The sequence below is a fragment of the Chiloscyllium plagiosum genome, unplaced genomic scaffold, assembly GCF_037043375.1.
Source record: "Chiloscyllium plagiosum isolate Xiang-an unplaced genomic scaffold, Cpla_swu_hap1 HiC_scaffold_46, whole genome shotgun sequence".
NCBI classification, from domain to species: domain Eukaryota; kingdom Metazoa; phylum Chordata; class Chondrichthyes; order Orectolobiformes; family Hemiscylliidae; genus Chiloscyllium; species Chiloscyllium plagiosum.
In genome coordinates, this window is record NW_028270184.1 from 6,760,500 (window position 1) to 6,783,725 (window position 23,226).

Below are 23,226 nucleotides of genomic sequence, written 5' to 3' on the forward strand. Positions count from 1 at the left end.
AGGGAGTACCTCCCCTCCTGCTGGCAAGGTCAGTAGGAATAACCACCTCTGTTTTAGGGATAACACCTTCGGTGGTTAAAATGATGGCTCAATGCCTATTTTGTCTAACTGAATCTTTAACCTGTTCGGTTGCAGGGATGTTTCTTCAGCAGATCTGACCATCAAGAATCATCAGGGGATCAAGTCCGAAATTGATGCCCGGGATGACAGCTTTACTGCAAGCATTGAAATGGGCAATGCCCTTCTGGCCAAGAACCACTATGCTTCAGACGAGGTACTGTTTGCCAAGGTTGGGGTGTTTATTTCTTTGATTTTTGTTCTCATCATTATTCCACTTGTGTAGTTACGATGGAAACAAATGACAACAGTTATACAGTATAACAGAATCCTGGAGGCTGTACTGATATATCTGATAATAGACTGCTTACTGTTAGTCATGCCTGAATTAATGCACACATCATGAACGCAAACTTTAAAATAATATTTGCTTCCCTCAAGCAAGAAGCAATTTCTTTTCTACTGCAGTGTGAAAACTAAAGGTCATAGAGAAAGAAATTAATTTAATGCAAATGACCATTGTGAGTTCAAGACAACGTTGTTCAGGGTTCTTTTTCCTGTTCTGTTAGATTGCAGAGAAGTTGGCCCAGCTCCAGGAAAGGAGGAGAGAAATCAATAATAAATGGAAGGAAAAGGAAGACTGGTTGCAGCTGGGTGAGAATACTGAACCATGTACTTGAAGTCATCAGTAGGAAATATCTGCCACAGATTGACACACACATATCTTGTCACATAGTCTGTACACTGTTGTGTTTATTGAAGAACGATTATTCTACAGTGCAAAAATGCCTGTAATCTTGAACTAAACCCAGAAACTATGCATGAAACTATCCTGTTACCTTTGGGGAGAGAGCAGGATGTCAACAAGACTAATCCAGAATGAGATGTGAAAGTCTTCCCTGTTTCCAGGCTATAAGACCCCTGAGAGAAATAAGTTAGTATAGCCTCAGCTTAGTTCCAGTTGAGGACATAAAACTGTTCCCAGTTTTCTTTTCAATTTCATAGATTTCCGCAGAATACAAGGCAAGAAACACAAAGTTCAGCCCACTGGACTGTGCTGATGATTGTGCATCACTCTGGCTTTCACCAACTGACTTCATTGAATCCTTTCACCCAGGGACACTGTGCTGTTGCTTGGACGTTGAAGCAACAGTTTTCAGTTTTAAAATCAATTGACACGACAAAGACAAGGGTCATTTGGCCCATTATGTCTGTACCAACTTTGGCTGAACGTTGGAATGAGTTGTGTTTGCTCTATCTTTGCCACAGCCTTGAAATGTTTATTCCCTTCATGCATTTATCCACTTTACTTTTTAAGACTACCAATGAATCTACTACAATCACAATTTTTAGCACACTCCAAATCATCACAAATTGCCATGCCTTTTTTTAAATGTTTTCTCATGTTGCCTCTGGTTCATTTGCTAATTACCTTCAGACATGATTCGTTTTGTACTTTAAGTAAATACAGTACCTTTCCCAAGTGTATCTCCAAACAGGGGCTGCAATTGCCTCGTGATATTATCACTGGATAATTATTCAGATTTGAATCCTGCCATGACCGAGGGTGGAATTTGAACTCAAGAGAAATAAAATCTGGAACAATGAGTCTAACATTGACGACAAAACTATTGTTGATTGTTGGAAAAACCCATCTGGTTCACTAATGTCCTTTAGAGAAGGAAACTGCCATCTTTACCTGATCAGGTCTACACGTGACTCCAGACCCACAGCAATGTGGTTGACTCTTAAAACTGCCCTTTGGGCAATTATGGATTGGTAATAAATGCTGATCTGCCCTCAACCCATAGATGAATTTTAAAAAAACATATATTTGGGTAAATCACATATTCACTGACCAATTGAAGCAAATCTTATTGTATTTTATTCAGCCTATTGACGATTGTAGTGAATGAGTTGGAGCTGGTAAAACTGTCTTTTCTCTCTCAATGTTTAATGCCTCCTCCTTCCCTATCCACACCCAATCCCCAGTAATGGAGGTTCTCCAGTTTGGTCGGGATGCAACAGTTGCTGAGGCCTGGCTGGCAACTCAAGAGCCATATGTCAGAGCAGCCGACATAGGAAGTAACGTAGATGATGCTGAGAACCTGATCAAGCGTCACGAAGAATTTGAGAAGTCAGCTGCTGCGTGGGAAGAGCGTTTCCTGGCCCTGGAGAAACTGACAACAGTGAGTGTCCCACTATTTCCTTCTTATTTTCTCCCCAGCGTCTACCTCACTTTTATCTCAACCTACCAGCACATCCTTCTATTCCTTTCTCTCTATTCTTCCCCTCAAACGTATCTGTACTAGTGGTAGCAAGTACCACATTCTTTCCATAATCATGCGGAAATAATTTCTCCTGAAGTCCTTTGTTGGATTTATTAGTGACTATCTTGGATTATGGTCCCTAGTTGTGGTCTCCCCTAGAAGGAGTAATATTTTCTGCTACATCCACTCTGAAGTGCCCAGTAATGACAGCAGACTATTTAACTGTGTACACCATCCTATCCATTTTAAAAATCTACATGTGTGTGCACGTCAAAGCAGATAGTTACTAGATGTCAGTCAGAATAGGGAACCCTGTGTTGATTTAGTCCCTTTTAAGACCATAGATTTTCAGCCTTTTGTGTATAGTTTTTGCCTTGTCAGAAGTTTTGGCCGAGTAGTATTATCGCTGGAACGTTAATCCAGGGACCCGGTCATGTTCTCGGGACCAGGATTTGAATTCTGCTATGGCAGATGGTGTAATTTGAATTTATTTAAAAAAAAGACTGGGACTGATTGTCTAATGATGACCACAAAACCATTGTCGATGGTCAGGAAAAGCCCATCTGGTCCACTATGTCATTTAGGGAAGGAAACTGCCATCTTTACCTGGTCTGGCCTACATGTGACTCCAGATCCACAGAAATGTGGTCGACTCTCAACTGCCCTCTGGACAGTTAGGGATGGGCAATAAATGCTGGCCTAGCCTGTGACACACTTAGCTTGTGAACAAATTTTTAAAAGAACATTTTTTGCCTTGTCAGAGGTCAGCTACCTTGTCTTAAAGGGGTCAACTCCAGGACCCAGTCTCTCTGCTGCTCAGTAATTGTAAAGAAAACTGTGCTTTTCCTATATTTGATTCTGCCACCATAACACATGGTTATATGTAGTAGTGATTTATTTTATTTCATGTTTCTTAATCAATGGAAAATAGCTGGACAAATATATTTTTGTGAAGAACTGGTGCCCTTTCCATAGAATTATAGAAAGTGTACAGCACACACAAAGTCCACTTGGCCCATTGTGTTTGCCGAGAAACAAGCCACCCAGCCTAATCCCACTTTGCACCATTTGGACCGTACCTTTGCAGATTACAACACAAGGTGCGTCACTAGGCACTACTTAAATGAGTCACATACCTCTGCCTTTGTTATTCTTCCCAACAGTGAATTCTAGACTCACACCTCCCTCTGGGTGAGAAACAAATTCTTCATCTCTCCTTACTTTTCTATCAGTTATTTTAAATCTGTGACCCCTAGTCAATGACCTCTATGCAAAGATAAACAGACCCTTTCCATCCACTTTATTCAGGCCCCTCACAATTTTGTGCATCTCAATTAAATGTCCCTTCAGTCAGTTCTGTTCCAAGGAAAACAACCTCAGTCTATCCAATCTTGCTTCATAACTGCATTTTTCCAATCCTAGCAACATGCTCAAAAATCTCCTTTGTGCCCTGTCTGGGGCAATTGCATCCTTTCTGTCATGAAGTAACGAGAACTGCACACAGTACACACGTTGTGACCTAACTCATGATTCATTCACTTCCAGCATAACCTCCATGCTTTTGCATTTTACCTTGACTAATAAAGGCAAAGATTCCATATGACTTCATAACTTTATCGACCTGTCCTGGTACATTCAGGGATATGTGGACATTTGCTCCAAGGTCCCTCTTCTGCATTACTGAAGCTGGATAGGTGAGCAAAAATTGATACTGGCAAGTCCAGAATACTCACACTGCAACAGTAGCAGGGGAGCCTCTGGAGAGGGAAGGAACGTGCAGTTGAGGTAGAAGATCAGCTATGATTTTATTGAATCATGGGGCCAGTTTAATGCGGTATTGTATTTCCCCCCATGTTCTTCCCAGGGGTCTGGAGTTGTGCACCTTAACTGCAAACTCCAAACTGCTCTGCATACACCTTGGTTGAAGACTACATGATGGAACATGGCAGGGTTTGGAAGCTTGGCAGCAAAGCAGAAAAGAAAAATCTGAACATCATTGAGTTGTTCCTTCTTTGGAAAATATCCTTAACTGCTGGGACATTTTCCAAACTGTCAGGTGTGCGTGCATTCCAAACAACAAATAGTGTTCACCTCTGCTACAGGATGTCTTTGTTTCATTGACAACAGTGCCTTAACATCCTACCTTTTGTTTCAGCTGGAGCAACAAGAAATCCGGCGTAAACAGGAGGAGGAGGAGAGAAAGCGAAAGCCACCTCCACCACCTTCGCCCCCCACACCGCATGTCTCCGTGACAACTGAAGAGAACGCTGAGACTACAAGTCAGGCTCTGCAGAAAGAATCAGCACGGTAAAAGCACCCACCAGCCTGATCTTTAGCAGTTTGGATAAGTTCCCATCAAATATGGACCAAGTGTGGTCCTTTCTAGATGCCTTGGCTTCCAAATTATTTTATGTATTGTTGGGCAAAGCCAAACTCACTAAAGGCTTACTTCTGCACAGTTCCTTTGATGTTGTGAATGCAACTTCAAAGTAAAAGGATGCATGAAAGTGATCACACATAAGTACAATAAGTTAGCAAGCATGTGTGATTTTATCAATCAAGTATGGTCTGTTTCTGATGACAACAGGAGGGAATACGTGCAGGCAGCAGTGGTGAAAGAGCATTAATGCCCTCTACTGGTCGACTGAAAGCTAAGCTACCTACAACGAAGATCTAAGTTTTCCTGTTACAAGTGACAAGGGTACTTACAGACAGGTTCATGTGTTTTGCAAAGACAGGTCTCCCTCCTCAACCTTTCCTGGAGGAACCCTGAAAAATTAAAGTCAGTATAATGCAATGTTTGGTGTGATATGGTAATTACCATCCTCAGTTAAAGAAGATTTTAATAAGATTTGTGCACTGCTTATGGTCCCATACTCCAGATGCAATGCATCAGCATGACTCAGCGACCAGGCAGGCAGCTTAATCCCAGGCCTTTGCTATTCTTGGTGTATCAGCTGCTCCCAGCAGGTTTAGAAGCACTGCCACCTCTTCATGTTTTATAACCTCTTAATATTTGAGGTTTTATAACCTCTTAACCTCTCCGATGTTTCTGTTGCGCTTTCAAACCCAGAGACTGAACTTGAATCAAACCAATGGGAAAGAAATTTGTTCAGTCTTTATAGCTGAGAGGTTTCTATTTGTAATTACCAGGATGGATTCTTTAAATTAGCAGACAGATCACAAACACCCGTAAAGTATAAAAGCAGGCTGTGTGCCCACAAAGTGTTTCAACAGCTAATTTATTTGTAAAGGTGCCAGCTCGTGGAAGATGTTTTATACAGCATCAGTTAAAAATGATATGGAACTGGTACACTCTCACCAGAAATGTCTTTACTCTTTTACTGTCATTGATTTGGGGGTTTTATTATTTTTAGGGATGGTGAGATAGTGAATCACTTGGAACCCATTGCTCAGAATGGAGTGCACTCGGATATGGAGTCACCACAGGTGAGTTATAAAACTGTCTCTGTTAACCACTTGTTGGGAACTTCTCGTCCATGCAAGGCAGCACTGGGGCACTGAGAGTGTACAATTTGCATCATTAGGACCCATGTGCTCAGAAGCGCGCAACAGGGACCACATGGAGTCTTTGAATGCCACTCCCTCTGTGGTTTCTCCCCTCTTTGTCTTTGTAGCCTACTCCAACTCTGTAAACCAGAGAGCCCTGCACTCCTCCAGTTCTGGCTTCTTGCGCATCCTCAGTTTTAAACCATCTTCCATTGAACACTGTACCTTCAACAGCCTGGACCCTAAGCTCTGCAGTTCCATTCTTAACTTCTCCACCTTTCTTTCCTCATTTATACCATACCTACATGACCAAACCTTTGATCACTTCTGCTAATGTGCCTTTTATATCACTGTATCATGTTCTATCTCCTAAAGCTCCTATGGGGCACCATTGTCCAAATCACAACATGAAAATCCAGTATTAAAACATCAAGGTACAGAGTTGAACCTTGAGGTTGTACTTGTGTAGCCGAAATCTGTCTGACCTTTTTTAGTTGAATGTTCAATAGTTGTTGCACATGTAACCATAACCTTCAACTGGCTAGACTTTGTTCATTTCATAACACACTTTTCCTTGGTTATAATGGGTGTCACTCCATTCTTTCAGCCTTTAGAAGATATCAGACAGTTGAGAGATGGTGTAGCTTCATCTGTGACTGTGACTGTAAGTGCTTTCTACTTCTTGCTACTTTTTCTTCCTGGTTTCTTTCATTTTACCTCTGCTATATATACTGCTGAAATTAGAGACCGAACTGGCTGAAGCTCTTTCCTCTATGAATACTGAGGCAGTGCCAAGTAGAGATCTTCAAAGATTAGAGCTCGTAAGGGTAAGCTTAGAGTTGGTATTTCCATCGTGGAAGCATTCAAAACCAAGGGCTCCAATTATAAGATGATCGTGAATCAATTCACTAATGAAGCATACAAAATTATTACACTGCTTATCAGGGAGATGCAGGAAGGATGTGTCCCTTGACTGGTGGGATCTAGAACCCAAGGATGCAGTATGAAAATAAGCTGAAGCCCTAGTTCACGACTGATATAAGAAGGAAATCCTTCACTGAGGACAATCTTTGGAACTCTCTATTGCAGTGGACTATGGGGCTCATTCATTGAGTACGTTCAGTACACACAGCGTTGGATTTCTAGATCTTAAAAATGCTAAGAGATAAGGGGATGATGCAGGAAGATCTCGTTGAGATAAAAGATCTAGTTGAGTAGTGGAGCAGCCTTGAGGGTCCACATGGCCTACTTCTGCTCTCATTTCCTGTGTTCAATAAGGAATGCAGGAGAATCTTCTTCGCCCACTGTTACTTGCCCACATACACTACCTACAAGTTGAAGTTTCTACATATGCGCAGCCACTTAAGTAAGTTACTCACGTCCTTGAAACAGAAAAGTGAATGTTAGTGGTGAGAATGTGGAACCCCCAAGCATGAGAAGTAATTGACCCAAATAAAATAGATGCATTTCAGAGTGAGCTGAATAAATACATGAGAAAGAAGGGAATAGAAGGCAATATGGACAAGGAGAGATAAATGAAGGAGGATGGGATGGGAGGTACGGTGCAGGTGTATTTCCGGGTCATTTTCCCCAGCAAGAGGGGGTACGTCAGTGGCTGTTTCTGTTATAAATGAGGACATGGGATTTTCAGTTGGAAATATCAATTTTAAGACTGAATAATTTTAAAAGGAGGGCTGAGTAATGTCTGTAAACCCTGGTCTTTTTATGCCATACCCTCTAACCTTCCATTTCCTCATGCAAAACTACATTTTGTTCTCACTTGACTCTGAATTTTGTTTTTATTTATTTATTCATGGGTTGAGGGCTAGACCAGCATTTATTGCCCATCCCTAATTGCCAAGAGAGCAATTAAGAGTCAGCCACATTGCTGTGGGTCTGGAGTCACATATAGGGCAGACTTGGTAAGGACAGCAGGTTCCTTTCCGGAAAGACATTAGTGAACCAGCAGGGTTTTTCCCAGACAAGCTACAATGGATTCACAGTCAACATTAGACTCTTATTTCCAGATATTTATTGAACCTAGGTCCCCAGAACATTAATTGTCTAGCAATAATACCACTAGGCCATTTGCTGATGGGATGTGGGAATTGCTGGTTAAGGTAATAGCCTGTCCTAATTACTCCTTCAATTAAGTGCCTTGATACAGCCATTTCAAAGGGCAGAAAAGAATCATCCCATCATTGTTGTGGGTCTTGAGTCACATGTAGGCCAGACCAGAGAAAGAAAACTGGTTTCCTTCACTAAAGGATATTAGTGAACCAGGTGGATCTTTATGATAATCAACAGCAGCTACACAGTCACAATTGGGCTAGTTTTTAATTCCAGACTCTCTTCAACTCAAATTTCACCGTCTTCCAAGCTGGTATTTGAGCCTACATCCCCAGAACGCTAGCCTGGGCTTCTGAATCATTAGTGCATTGACATTATCACTGTGCCAGTGTCTTGTAAAAGAATTGCTTGCTTAAAATCCATACTCCCTGTCAATATTTCACACTCACTGATTCAGTTTGTGAACTGGCTCAAAACAAAGAAACAATCAACCAAAGACAGGTAAATTTTCTGAGAAAATCAATAATGCTGATGTCAAGCAATCTTTTAAAACCACCCAATTCTCAGTGCTTGGAACAGCTTCTCACCCCTGCTATTCAGTAAAATTGTGGGTGATCTGTATCTTATCTTTTATCTACATGCCTTGGTTTTGTAACCCATAATACTCTTATGCCACAAAATTCTATCAAATATTGTCTTCAACATTCAGTGTCAAGGTATTTCAGTGTGAGTGGAGTGGGGTTGTGAAAAAGAGTTCTAGCTTACTATCACCTTTCAGGTCAAGATGTGCCTCTTAAAAGTCCTATCTCAAAATTTAAGGTCACGACAGTCTGTTTTTATTTTCAAATCTGAACTAATTCGATCAGCAAATAAAGTTCCACTTTACCTGAATTCAAGATATACCTAAAAGAAGACTATTATCAGAGTAAACTCAAGGTGTGTCTATTTCCAGCAAGTAGGTCTTGTGATCTAAAGGCATGTCACTGCACTGTAGTGGAAAAATCAAACACTTCTCTCTGTAGGTTCTAATTTTCTTACTTAAAAGGGAAAAACAGCAGTGTAAAATCTGCCAACCTCGTTTTGTTTTGTTGAATTATTATGATTTGGACACCAAGGAAGGTGTTGTGATTTTGGGTTTTCTTTTTCCACGTTCTGGTCAGTCTTGTCTTTCCTGTGCAGTTTCCTCTTGCCCACCAGGTGGTGATCTCAGCTGATGAAATCCACAACCTCTCAGGTTGCAGTCGAAACCAGTTGCAGGTTCTTGGGGTGGTTAAATAGTACTCGAGCTGCAGGGCCTCGAACATGCCCTAATCACTTTGCATCATATTACTTAGAGGAACTGGTATGGTTGTGCACCTAAGTCATGCATGTACAAGCCTTTTTATAAAATTAATTATTTAGTGTATTTGGGCACCTTGCAGAACATGATGACCTGACCTGCAGCTTCTCCTTACAAAATGAGTGTGAAGATAATCTAAGGGCCTAGGCCACTGAGAAAGAAATGAGATTGTTGCCAAGTTTTCATGTCACAAATGTTTCTCCAAGCAATAGATTTTTTTCTGCTTCGTCTTCACTTCTGTATTTCTCTATTTGTCAGTATTTTCCTTCATTTTCTCATGTTGCTGCTATTTAAAAGACACGGTGCAAATATGCTGTGGACAGACCGATTTTGGGCTTTCTGGCAGAGTCAGTACCAAAAAGGAGTTCAGTAAGTGGTCACCTGAATGGCTTTGGATGCATTCATTAATAATGTCATGCCTTTAGGGCCCTCTTGTGGTGCAGTGGTAGTTTCCCGATTCCTGGACTGAAGAGACCCAGTGTGTAATAACATCTCTGAACCGGTTAATTAGAAAAATAGGTTAATAAAGAAAAAGCAGTACATACATTACAGGACTTATATATAGCTGCAGGTATCAGTTTTCTATACCATCCTGACAGAACTATTTCATTTTCTTTTTAAACTTTGTTTATGTGGAAGCCCCTGGCTAATTGCCCTCCATTTCAGAGGATAATTAAGAGTTGACCACATTTTTTTGGATTTGGAGGCCAGACTAAGGATCGCAGATTTCCTTTCAAAAAGGACTTTAGTGAACTAGATGGATTTTTATGACAATCTTTGATAGTTTCATAGTCACTATTACTTGCAACTAGTTTTATATTCCAGATTTTATTTACTGATTTTGAAGTCCCCCAGTTGTGGTGGGATTTGAGCCTGTGTCCCTTGGGCCTTCCCATTTCTGGTCCAGTCACGTTACATTGCATTGCCATCACCCTAATTGCCCTTGAGAAAGCATTGATGAATTGCTTTATTGAGCCATTGCAGTGTCTCTGTGTGGCAGATTGTATATTAGGTTGCTTTCTTGCTATCTGATCTTTCTAATCCATCCTGGGGGAGTACAGTCAATCTGGAAAACACACAGGTTATCATGAATAAAGTTTCAATTAGTATCCTAAACATTAGCCAGTCTAGCAGTCTGGGCTGGTAACGTAGCCCTACATCTTGGACCAGCTTACTGCTGAAGTGCACTTTCTGTCAAAAATCAGACTAAAGAACACTCACAAGGAGGGCTTATTCTCTTTCCAAATCTCACATTTCTCCACACAGCAATACAATACCCTCAGAATCTACAGTCATGAATTTACTGCCCTCCCTTTGACTATTGTTAGGTTGAGTGACAACCTCCAGTACCTTGACATTTATCCTTTTGAGCCTAAATAATGAATGATATTTGATGTTAGAAATCATATTGGACTTCAATTAGTCTGAGCTCAGTTCCCAGTGGACATGTGCCTTTATTGATACAAATTCATAATTTCATGCAGAGGCCACAAATAATCTGAGAACTAGGCAAAAAAAAGCTAGACCTCCCCTAGGATTGTTTGATGGGGACAGTACAGTTAGAGCTTTACTCTGTATCTAACTCCATGCTGTATCTATCCTGACAGTGTTTGATGGGGATGATTTAGAAAGAGCTGTGTCTAACCACAATGTTACACCTGTCCTGGAGCGTTTGTTGGAGAAACTGTAGAGAGAGCTTTACTCTGTATCTAATTCTGTGGTGTATTTTGCCTGGGACTGTTCATTGGAGGCAATGTGGAAGGAACTTCAATTTTTTTGTATTTAATTTGCTGCTAATTGTAGAGGCCACAAATAATTTCAGAATTAGACAAGTGCCAATGTGCTGTGCCTGCCTTGGGATTTTTAAAATTTGATGTACACAAAATTCAAACAAAAAAAGTTTGCAATATAGGGTATTTCATCAACAAGCAATAGGCTGAGCCTGCATGGCCTGGTATCTCTTTGACATATATAATGGTGGATCACTGATGATGTAAAGTAAGTTATCTCTAAACATGCAATAAGAGATACGAATATTATATTATCCTTTAGGCATGGAAATTTTAATCGGCATTCTGATGGCAGAATTGCCCTGATCCCAGGTCTGATGATTTTACCATTTTCTCCAGGTCAGTGAAGCATCAGAACCTGTTAATGGGACGAGTGCAGCCCCAGAAGCAAAAGGGGACTATAGTCCTGTCAAGAAAACACCGCAATCATCTCCACGCCCAGGGTCTGTTAGCACCCTTCTCAGCAAGACACAGGATACAGCTACCATACAGCTCGAGGGTATTTTATGTCGCAAGCATGAATGGGAGTCACACAACAAGAAAGCCTCTAGCAGGTAGGCTTCTAACAGTTATATACTTATGCTGCTATTCCCCTTCCAGTGGGATTGAGAGAATATTCATGTCATTATTTGTGTGTTTACAACTTATAATTTAAAAGGCATCTGGATGGGTACATGAATAGGCAGGTTTTAGAGTGATATGGGCTAAGTGATGGCAAATGGAACTAGATTTAGGATATCTGGTTGGCATGGACGAGTTGGACCGAAAGGTCTGTTTCCAATCTATACATTTCTATGACTCTACTGACATACTACAGTTTTTGTCACTCGATATCACACTCTAATATCTCTCAGGCACACACAGACACATTTCTCATTCATGGGCCTTCTAATATAGCACAACCTTTTCACACCTATGGAATTATGAAGTACTGTAGCCTCTCAAATGAATTAGTGCACTACAACATTTACTGTAATAAACGTCTCAAGTGAAACTGACTACTTATTGCAATCTATAATGCAATACAGAGACTATATATAATCTTTGTAGCTCAGATATCCATATACAATGGCATGTGATTGTGTAATTATTTCATTGAATTTTCACAAAATAAACATGCATTTGTACTGCCAAGTACTGAACATCTGCCCCACTTCAACCCAGTCTACCTTCAACCTTCTTTCTCACACAGTTACTTGGATATCTGCATGACTGTACTTTTTCAGCATACAATTTACAGCACATCTGCATTTTATAGTTGATGTCTGGATATGCATTCAGCTGTTGGCTGCTGCGGGGAAAGTACTCCTTCAGCCTGGTGTCTGACATGAGTGAGTTGTCCTAATTGCGGTGTTGTTCAACTTGTAGATCCTGGCAAAATGTGTACTGTGTACTGAGGAACCGGAGTCTTGGCTTCTACAAAGATGCTAAGAATGCTAGCACTGGCATCCCTTACCACGGAGAGGTTCCAGTTAGCTTGACGGACGCCAAGTGTGAAGTGGCACATGATTATAAGAAGAGAAAAAATGTCTTTAAACTCAGGTAAAATTTATACCATATTTATGAATGTAGAAGGGGACTCGTGTTCACCTGTGTGCCATTTTAAGTTGTGATGTATGATATAAGATGAGCTCTTCCTCAGCTGCAGAATAGATTAATATAGCTCAAGGAGGTCTTTTGGTTCATCTCTTTCAGCTCTGTTTGGAGGAACAATTCAGTGAATCCCACTGTTTCCCCAGAGATCAGGAAATTGTTCCTTCTCCGGTTTCCTTTTCTCAAAATTATTATTTAATTTGTTTTCACTGCTCTTTCAGGCAGTGCACTCCAGATCATCATAATGCTTTTTTTCCCCAAGCCGTCCTCCTGGTGCCTCTGATTCCTTTACCAGCCACTACTGTCTTCTTTAGTGGAATTGTTTTCTTCTTGTTGTCTTATTAAAATTTCAAGATATTAAACACCTCTATAAAATTTGTACTCTGAGGAGAGTAGTAATAGCTATTCTCATCTGTCCATAAAACTAAAAAGTCACATGCCTGGTGCATCCTGTTAAATCTCCCCTACACCTTGATATCTAAAACCTTGACATCTTATTTAATATATGGTGCCCGGACGAACACTTCAGCTGAGGCCAAACTGATGGCTTATAAAGATGGGCAGTATGATGGCTCGGTGGTTAGCACTGCTACCTCACAGTACCAGGGACTCGGGTTTGATTTCACCCTCGGACGACTGTCTGTGTGGAGTTTGCACATTCTCCCCGTGTCTGCGTGGGTTTGCTCCAGGTGCTTCAGTTTCCTCCCACAGTCGACAGACATTTGGGTTAGGTGGATTGGCCATGCTAAATTGCTCATTGTCTCCAGGAATGTGTAGGCTAGGTGGGTTAGCCATGGGAAATGCAGGATTTGTGGGGGGTGTCTGGGTGGGATGCTCTTCGGAGGGCTAGTGTGGACTCAGTGGGCTGAATGACCTGCTTCGACATGGATTCTATGCTTGTATTATGTTCTGAAATAGGAAAACATTACCAGAAGCAAAATCACCAAAATGGAAATTTAAAACAACCTACTACTGTCTCTGGACTGAACTCCACATTAATCCCCAAACATGCTGAAATTATGTGTCAGTGCATCAGCTGTAACAAGTGACAAAGTGAAGCTGCGATTGAATAGTATAGATTATGAAGGATATTGCCGCTGTTCACGCTACAGTGATTACTGAATAAGTTTATTTTTGATTGTAGACTCAGTGAAGGGAAGGAGTTCCTATTCCAGGCCAAGGACGAGGTAAGTGTTTGCAGTTTGATGGAAACAGAGGCATTGACTGTTAGGGAACACACAGGGAGCACTGCCCAGTCATAAAGCAGAGAACTGGGCATCTTTGGCTCTCACCCCACTAAATACACGTGAACACTATATCACTACAGGATATCAAAGATAACATTTTGTTAGTCCTTTCCTTGAGGGACTTGGGTAGGATGAAATTGCACATAGATGCAATGAATCAAATAGTAACATCTTACCTCTGGATCCTGGGTTCAAATCCAGCCCACATTGAAGGAAGGTAGTTTCAATTAGCTCAGTTGGCTGGGCAGCTGGTAATAGACAGTAATGCTAACAGTATGGGTTTAATTCTCAGACTGGCTGAGGTTACCATAAAATGCCCTCTTTCTCAGCTTTTCCCCTTACCTGTTAAAACCAACACTAGTTGTCTCTCTCTAATAAGTTATGTCCTATGGTCTGGTAAAACTATGGTGACTTTACCCCATTGCCTTCCTACACCTGAGCGTCATAGTTAAATTACGTGCCAATATTCACTCCCTGACATCACAGATAGCACATGCTGATAATGTATGAATGTCCATCTAATTACAGTCGAACAAGAGGTGGGTACAGCATTGCACCAGATTACAAGAAGTGTATTGCTCAAATTTATCTGGACATGTTTTTCAGGCTGAAATGAGCAGCTGGATTGATGGAATCACCACATCCATCACCACCAGTTCCACTAATCAAGATGACCGCTATCCTGCCAATCCACAGGGCCTCACTCGTGCAATGACAATGCCTCCTATATCTCCCAACAGTGGTGATACAGTCACTCTGAGGCGGGACAAGGACGGAAAGGAGAAAGATCGAGAGAAGAGGTTCAGTTTCTTCAAGAAGAAATAGAAAGTGGTTCAAAAGCTGCAGAGATTTTTTAAAACAAAACAAAAAGTCACCACACGTTCCACATTTGCACATCATTCCAGTCGATTCCAGCTTGTTTTTCCGAATGACTCTGTGCCTGACATTCCCGGGGCATGGGAGGGGGACATTTAAAAAAAAACAAACAGTTTTATCAATGGGGAAAACAATATACCAACACTTCAGGAACGGTTAGTGGGACATTTATGAAGAACCGAAACAAGAATCACAAGCGATCGGGTCTCGATTATTTTTAGGTTGTCAAGAGAAAGAGAGAGAGAGAAAATGCTGCAGCTGTTACAAGCACTGAAGTGTAAATTGTGTTGGCTGAGCTGAGAATATTGGGTGCCTGGTTAGCTTTTCTGATGGTTTGAAGTGTGTTATGTTGGCTCCGTGGACTCGTTTTAACTATTGAAGGACTAACGGGCCCTCAAGCAAGAAGCCTATTGTTTGCTTGTCACTTCTCCCAGCTTGGTGAGGCAGTGTATCTGAACAGCTGCTGAAATGAGAGAAGAGTTGGAAATGTGTCTATTGCAAGCAGCCACCAAATAGTCACCACCTGTACATTGCCTGTGCAACTTAACTTTCTTTTCGTTCACATCTTCTGTCTCCCTTGTACACACCTGTCCCATATACACTGTTTACCAGGATGTAAGGAGCGCGGAGTGGGGGCATAGCGTGTCAATTAACTGCCTAAAGGATGTGGGAGTAGTTAACTACAACATTAAAATATTTTGTGTATTTATTGAAAACTAAAGATACTTCAAAAATGTGGGGAGAGGGACAGTATAGAACATCAGGCCTGATTTTTGGAAGATTTTATTTGTCCACCTAAGTGGTTAGATGGCACTTATCACAGCTCCTCCCCCGTAGTCATCCTGCTAATATGCTCAAACTATTTTCAAAACAAATCTATTGTGAATAGGACTCCAACTTGCCAAACTTTCTTTCTCTCTCATAGACCTGTGCTGTAACAGGTGTTGTTATGAATGATTGTTTTAAAGGAAGAAGCCCACACACTCGCATGCACTCACACATGCACACTGTCTCACGTACATCCACACACACACAGATTATAGAAAGTGTCAAAGCATTCTATTTACCTAAGTGATTATAGTGAAAATTGTAGATTAATTCATTGTTGGTTACTTTTCCTCTTTTGTAGCTTTTTGAGTTTGAATTCCTATATTAAGCACCTCCCTTTATGCTTTATTGCCAAAGGGCCATTGGCAAAAGCAGCCTCCACTGAGACCTAACTGAAACTGGATGATAAATCTGTAGCTTGTTGTAGACCATGTTACAGAATGCTGGAGGTGTTGAAATATAGACCAGTGGTTATGGTTGTAATGCTGTTTGTTAGGAGACAGAGTGACCTCTCCACCCCAGTGGACTTATGCTCACTTGTCTCAGTTCTCAGCAGCTTCTGCATTAGCTTTCATTAAAGTTTGAAGTTCACCTTGGGTCCCACTATCTCCTTTTTTTTCCTCATGCTGTGATACCTCCAATGCCGCCACTTTGCACCAGCCTACAGCTGGCTGCCCCAACCAAAGCTGTAAATTAGCTAGCACTTCTCACATTTAGGAAGCAACCCATTAAGTTTGACAGGAGGAAGATTAGGCAGCAGCAGGTAGGAGGGACGTTAGGAGAGGTAAGTGACTGGTTGAACAGATACTTGATGTGAAGGTTTCTGAAGGAGGACAAAGATAAGAAAATAGCTTAATGGTAGGCCACTGCCATTGTCAAATGGAATGCAATGGAAGTGGGTATAACATAGTGCTCGTATAATTAGAGATCTTCTTGGAGTTGATTTGCTGAGTGTTTTTAAGTACGTGCTGGGACTTTATTTTCGTAAATTTCCCCATGGTCAGATTTGACACGTGGAACCCAAATGAAGAAAGAACCCAAAAAGGCATAATGTTGAAGGATGCAAAAGTTGAACTGATGTTAAAAATCAGTTGGCATGGGAACTTCTTTAAAAATAAGTTCCAAGAATTGAGAATTTACTGGAATCTCAAAGGGAGAGCCTGCAGCAGTGAAGGGAGAATATTCTGAGTTTGTTACTAAAAGCTCCTCTGGGAGACTAACAGGAACGGTTAATAGTTGGAGACCTTAATTGTGACAACCTAATATTAACACAAAATGTTATTCAAAAATTGTGACAACAAGTTATATCTTTTAAAGAGGGAATAGCAACAGGCTTGAGAATTGGAATATATTATAGGCAAATGACAGTAGTGCTAGAGTTCTTTTACACAATAAATTCCATTTGAAATATTTTTACAGCTGAAGTTTGATAGTGGATTCGAGACTGTCCACCTTTGCATCAAGATACCTGCAGTGCACAAATACCCAGAGGAGGAAGTGGCAGAAACAGACCTCATGGTCAGAGTGGGGAGACTGCAACAGGGCTACTGGCAGATGTTCTCTTGTGTTTCTCACTGTTATGTGATAGCAATTTCGAATGACTTTTTGCGACAGAGTCACCAGCAGTAGCTGATTTTATGGTGTCATACTAATTTGGAAAGAAACAGTGGCTAATAACATGCAGTAACTGGCTTTTTTATGTGCAAATGCAGTTGTTAATTTGCAGCGAGTCCAATATGTTTCCACATGGTACACTGCATGTGCAATATTCACGATTCACTCCCTCAGATTGTTTCCATTCACTAGTGACAATCTAACCAGTATGTCTTCCTAGTGCTTAGCAGTTCATAATGCAAGTTTGAACTTTAGAGGTAAGTGCTTTATGCAGTTCAGTTGGGTACTGCATTTTGAATGCTCTTGATGTTCAACTTTGCTGAGATCCTTGATGGCTTGATCTGAAACGTGGAACCTAGGGGAAATCTTTTGTAGGGATTAATGAGTAGTCAGCTTAGCCCTGAAAGATGCAAGAGGAGAACACATCAGTTTCAGTATTGTAAGAAAATGATTCGAGTCCCAAGCGTTCATCTTCCAAAAGGAATCTTCTCAGACATGGTTAACTTAGTGCCACTGTGGTACTGCCAAGAGCACACAGACATCGTACACCTAGTGCCATTGTTCTATTGGGCTAGCCAAACCTGTTTGACCAATTAACCTGCTAATCCGGTTACACATCTCTGCCAACATCTTGGCACAGCTATTGCGCTAGTGGTGTAGATTCATATCTAGATTGTATTTCCTAGCCTATCTGAGTGGTGAGCACTTGAAGCTGCATTTGTAAGAGGATTCTTCTTTCCTCTTCTTTAAATCATTTGTGCTTTAGAAATTAAAGTTGAGAAATGGTTTAATGGCTGTCACTGCATTTAAAAGGAACTGTACTTCCTTAGAAACTGGGGGAAAGCATTTCTGGGGGTTTGTGTAACATTGAGACTGAGATCTCCATATCAGTGAAGCAACTTTGCAAAACATCGCTTATCAAAATTTAGCCCATCCTTTGCAAGTGAAGAACCTGAATCTCAAAAGTGGTTTTACAAATGAACATCAAAAGCAGAGATTACAGCAGTAGGTCCTCCCAGTGCACATGAGTTCATCAAGTCTTAATGATGTTTCATATAGCGTTAGGGATGGGAAAATCAGCCAGGGCTCACCATTCACTGACCCCTGCTGGCCAATGTGTGGGTGTTTGACAGATTCTGTTAACTAGCCAGATGTTTTCCAATTTAGATAGAATCGCCAATCACGTAAAGTGCTGGAGAGCAGAGTTCCCTGGGGAGCTAAATCCACAACTCCACATGAGTGAGTTAAAGAGAGGAACAAAATGAGAAGATCCATACCCAAGGAAACAAGTATAATTGGATCATCATTAGCAGCCAGAACCTTTTTATAATATCTAAACTGTATGTCAGAATTATAAGGATGTTGTGTGCTTTAAACTAGTTTTATAATGCTTAATTCAGAAGTTATGTAGGTTGGGGAAATGGTTTATAAATTGATTGATTTACTGGCAGGGGATTCAAGAACAATATAATGTTAGAAAAGGTTGTATTGAGCTAAATAAAAATGGAAAATGATGACAAATTGCATTGCTGGTGATCTGAAATAAAAACAGAAGGTGCACAGCAGATCTCATGGACTCAAAAAGTCTGATTGAATTCATCTGTTGTTTCTCCTTAAGAAGCCAACTGACTTCCACATTTTTGGTTGTGGTGATGAGTTGTGGCTTTAAAACAAAGCTTCACCTTAATCCAATATTAATCAGGTTATACCCATTCAGATGCTAGCAGAAAGATTACCACTCCTCCCTACCAAACCCTAAAGAAATCAACATGAGTCCAATTGATGTTTGGCCACCTTTGGCATTTTTGGTAAAGAATTGGAGCTTTTCTGTGAAGTGATTTTCCATGCACTTGGAGTTCAAGAGGCAAGGTAGGAAACGTGCAAATATTGATTTAGTGCAGAGCATGTTCTTTTAAGGTTAGAATATTGGCAATGTATCTAATCCGGTGATGTACCTGACTTGGGGGTACAGTGTAGGGGAAGCTTTACTCTGTATCTAACCCCATGTCATTCTGCCTTGAGAGTTTTTGATATGAACAGGCATCTAACCTGCCCTGGGAGTGTTCAGTGGGGAAGAGTGTGCCTGAAATTATGCTTCACCTAACAATTCTGTACAAAACATGAGTGCTGGATACGAATATTCACATCACTCAGGTTAATGAGCACATAAGTCAGAGTGAATAACAATGAAGCTAGGTGGAAATGTTTGCTCAGCCACCACTCACTTGATTAATTGTGAAGGACTTCATCTAATTAAATTGGATAAATTGGAGTCAGCTATTTCTGATAGCTGTCTCTCAGGTGCTCATAAATCATCAGTCACTGATCCACCCCAGATCCATACTAACAGAAGTGAAAAGCTATTGAATGTGCAGTTGCATTTGGAAGGGAAGGAATCTAATAGACCACAGAGCAAGCTTGTTTAATAACCTGGTTCCCACCAGGGTGTTCAAAATGTTCCCTTAAAGGCTTACTAATGAATGGAGTGGCCTTGGTGTTCCCATTTAAAGTTCTTGTTTGGAATATTATAATCTCTATTTACTGGCTTCTTATTGTACTGAAAATAAAGAGTGCATTTAAAACGTCTTCTAGTGCCTTGCTTGTCGTTGTTAAGAGTTTCAGAGATTCATAGCAAAAATGATAATGTTTTTATGCTGTTAAAAATTGACAATCTGTTCAATTGGTTAAGGAGGCTTGCAAGTAAACCATCCAGGCAGGGAGATTTGATTTCTGATCTCAAACAGGATGAAAGATTGATGTGGTTGGGCTGCCATTCCTGCTGTTGCTATCCAGTAACCCCCACCTGACAGTTTATGCTTTCAAGCAACATGGGTGTGCATTCCGTCAAGCTGAGCAGTGACACCTCCACAAGGGAACAGCTTGCTGGAAATTATTCTGTGGGATTTCCTACCTGAAAAAATATCCACTAGAGGGCAGCAGACATTAAGAAGAGGATCGTAACAGTACCAACTGCTATCGGTAAGAGGGGGAGAAAAGTTAGATTGTTTCTCTAATATTCTGCTAACTTTTGTTGTTATAAATAGAAAATCTATAAATAGTCATTGTGTTTACAGCTTGGAAAGAGGCCCTTTGGTCCAACATGTCCATGTTGGTTATCAAGCAACTATCCAGTCCCATTTTCCAGCAATAATTCTTCCTTAAATCCTCTCTAAACCGCTTTGCCTTAAATCTGTGCTGTCTGGTTATTGACTCTTCCTCTGAGGGGAATCAAGTAACCCCATAATTATTTTTGCTCTTCAGCTTGTCTAGTCTCTCTTCATAACTAAAACGGTCCAGGTCAGGTGAAATTCCTTTGAACTCTCTCAAGTGCAATAAAATCCTTCCTATAAGCGTACTGCGACTAATAAGGACAGGTATGCCATATGCCTTCTTAAGCACTTATCCATCTGTCCTATTACCTTCAAGGATTCAAAGTACCTCTGAACTTTCTAGGGACCTACCACAATGAATGGTAGATCCCTAGAAAGTTACCTTAGCTCCCAAAATGCATTTTCCCAAGATTTTCTGGATTAAATTCCATTTGCCACTGTTCTGCCCAAATGACCGTCCCATCTATAATAATTATGGTATAATGTTTCCACCCTTACAACGTAGCACACAGAATACCAAGACAAGGGGTTAGTGCTAACTTTTATACAGTAAATCACTGGTTAGATCCTGTGGATACTGGAGATGAGAGTGCTGGGGGAATTCAGGGTGTGTGGCAGTATCTGTGGAGACAGAAACTGTTAATGTTTTGAGTTTGATACGACCCCACTTCACAGCTGGAGTATTCTATGCACTATACATTAGAAACGATATAGAAAATGCAGATTGATAGAAACAAATACAGAATTATAGGGGCATGTGTAAGGCCGTTTGAGCCTGCTCCCATCATTCAATATGATCATCCAGCTCAGATCCCTGTTCCTGCTTTCTCCCCATATCATTTGATCACTTTTGTCCTAAGAACATATCTTTTTCTTTCTTGAAAGTCTTTAAAGTTTTGGCCTCAGCAGTTTCCAATGGCAGAGAATTCCACAGACTCACCATTCTGGCTGAAGAAATTTCTCATCTCAGTTGTAAAATGGCCAACCCTTAATTTTAGACTGTGATCCCTAATTGTGGTCATTGAGAAAATCCTTCCTGCATATACCTTGGCTAGTCCTGTTAGAATTTTATCAGTTTCTATGAGATCGCACAACCTACCCGCCCCCCCCCCCCCAAAAATCTTTTAAACTCTAGAGAATATCATCCTAAGCTATCCAGTGTCTCCCCACACATTAGTACTGCCATCCCAGGAATGGCCAAAACATCCTTCCTCAGTTAAGGAGACTGTAACTGCACACAATAATCAAGGTGTCTTATCAATGCACTGTATGGTTGCTGCAAGACATTTCTGCTGTATTCAAAACCTCTCATTGTGAAGGCCAACATGCCATTTGCCTTCTTCATGATACAGTGCTTACTTTCAGGACTCGTGTAAGTGTTCACCCAGGTCTTGTTGCACCTCTCCACCTTCCCAATCTATCACCTTTCAGGTAATGATCTGCCTTCCCATTGTTGTTAACAAAGTGAATCAGCTCACATTTACCCACGTTAAGCTCCATCTGCTATATATTTGACCACTTATTTAACTTGTCAAAAATGGCATTAATGATCAGGAATTTCAGATACATGAAAGGATTACATAACATCAGAAGCATCCTGCACTATTAAGAATTCTGTGAAACATGAATAGGCCATTTGGCCCCTCGAGCCTGCACCATTATTCAGTAAGATGATTGCTGATCCTCTTTTTCAGCTACCATTTTCTGCACTATCACCACTTCTCTGCCTTGATTTCTTCAGCATTCAAAAATACTCAATATCTCTGGACTTGAATATATTCACTGACTAAGCATTCACAGCTCCTTGGGGAAAACCATTAGAAAGAAATTTATTATTTCAGTCCTAAATTTCCAATACATTGGTCAGAGATTGAGACACTGGTTCCTCCCACCATCTGGCCTGTCCATCCTCTTTGAGGTTTGTATATTTCAATGAGATCATCTAAACTTTGGAGAAATCCGTAGAATATTGGCGTACTCTGCTCAGTCTCTTTCCCTTTATCCCAGGAATCAATCTGGTAAAACCTGGGGGTTCAGGTATAAGTAATTATTTGAAATTTACATCACAGATAGACAGGATGGTTAAGAAAGCATTTAGCATGCTTGTCTTCATTGCTCAGACCTTTGAGTTGGGACGTCATGGTGAGGCTTCTTCTGGAGTACTGTGTGCAGTTGTGGTAGCTTGGAGAGTTCAGAAAAGATATACTATGTTGTTGACAGGAATAGAGAATTTGAGTTATCAAAATAGGTTCAATAGACTCGGACTTTCTTCACTGGACTGTCGGAGGTTGAGGGGTGACCTTACAGAGGTTTATAAAATCATGAGGGGCATGGATAAGGTGAATAACAAGGGTCTTTTCCCTAGGTTGGGGAGTTCAAAACTAGGCGGTATAAGTGTTAAGGTGAGGGGGAGAGATTTAAAAAAGACATGAGGGGCAACCTTTTTACACAGAGTGGTTTTGTGTGTGGAGTGAACTTCCAGAGGAAGTGGTGGATGCAGATCGCAGCATTTAAAAGACATTTGGATAAGTACACGAATAGTAAAGGTTTGGAGGGATATGGGCCAAATGGATGCAAGTGGGACTAAGTTAGCTTGAGAATATGGTCAGCATGGACTAGTTGAACTGAAGGGTCTATTTCCATGCTGTAAGACTCTATAAATTAACTAGACGTGACCTCCTAAAAACAGAAGGTTAAAGGGAGGGATACGCAGGGGTCTGATTAAGTAGATAGGGAGAGTTTTCTGGTTAGCCAGGTTATGTTAAAGAAGAAAAGTATCATGCAGGTCTTTTAAGTCCCCACATAAAATCAGACTCTCTGGGGGGAGCAGGTTGACTCAGTTGCTAGATAGCTGCTATGACCTAAACCAGGTCAGTACCAGGGGTTTGATCGCCATTCTGACTGGAATTGATTCAGGACTTG

At 40.9% G+C, this 23,226-nt stretch overlaps 2 protein-coding genes across 5 annotated transcripts in view; one reads left to right on the forward strand and one right to left on the reverse strand.

Moving 5' to 3' along the window:
- The window catches only part of LOC122543854 (spectrin beta chain, non-erythrocytic 1-like), a 300,189-nt gene extending 280,409 nt beyond the window's left edge, over positions 1-19,780 (forward strand). For 3 of the 4 annotated variants that reach the window (XM_043682689.2, XM_087983761.1, XM_043682690.2), the window contains 10 exons: positions 136-274; positions 627-711; positions 2,050-2,246; positions 4,483-4,634; positions 5,705-5,777; positions 6,445-6,501; positions 11,376-11,590; positions 12,405-12,578; positions 13,774-13,816; positions 14,483-19,780. In XM_043682689.2, the coding sequence (XP_043538624.2) occupies positions 136-274; positions 627-711; positions 2,050-2,246; positions 4,483-4,634; positions 5,705-5,777; positions 6,445-6,501; positions 11,376-11,590; positions 12,405-12,578; positions 13,774-13,816; positions 14,483-14,701 (1,354 nt within the window). In that variant the 3' untranslated portion in view covers positions 14,702-19,780. The remainder of the gene's footprint in view (positions 1-135; positions 275-626; positions 712-2,049; positions 2,247-4,482; positions 4,635-5,704; positions 5,778-6,444; positions 6,502-11,375; positions 11,591-12,404; positions 12,579-13,773; positions 13,817-14,482) is intronic. The other variant, XM_043682692.2, reaches the window with a different exon arrangement.
- Positions 10,105-23,226, reverse strand: part of LOC122543855 (RNA-binding protein 4B-like) — a 103,755-nt gene continuing 90,633 nt past the window's right edge. Inside the window, exon 6 of the transcript XR_015754630.1 lies at positions 10,105-10,312. The gene's annotated coding sequence lies outside the window, so the exon portion shown is untranslated. The remainder of the gene's footprint in view (positions 10,313-23,226) is intronic.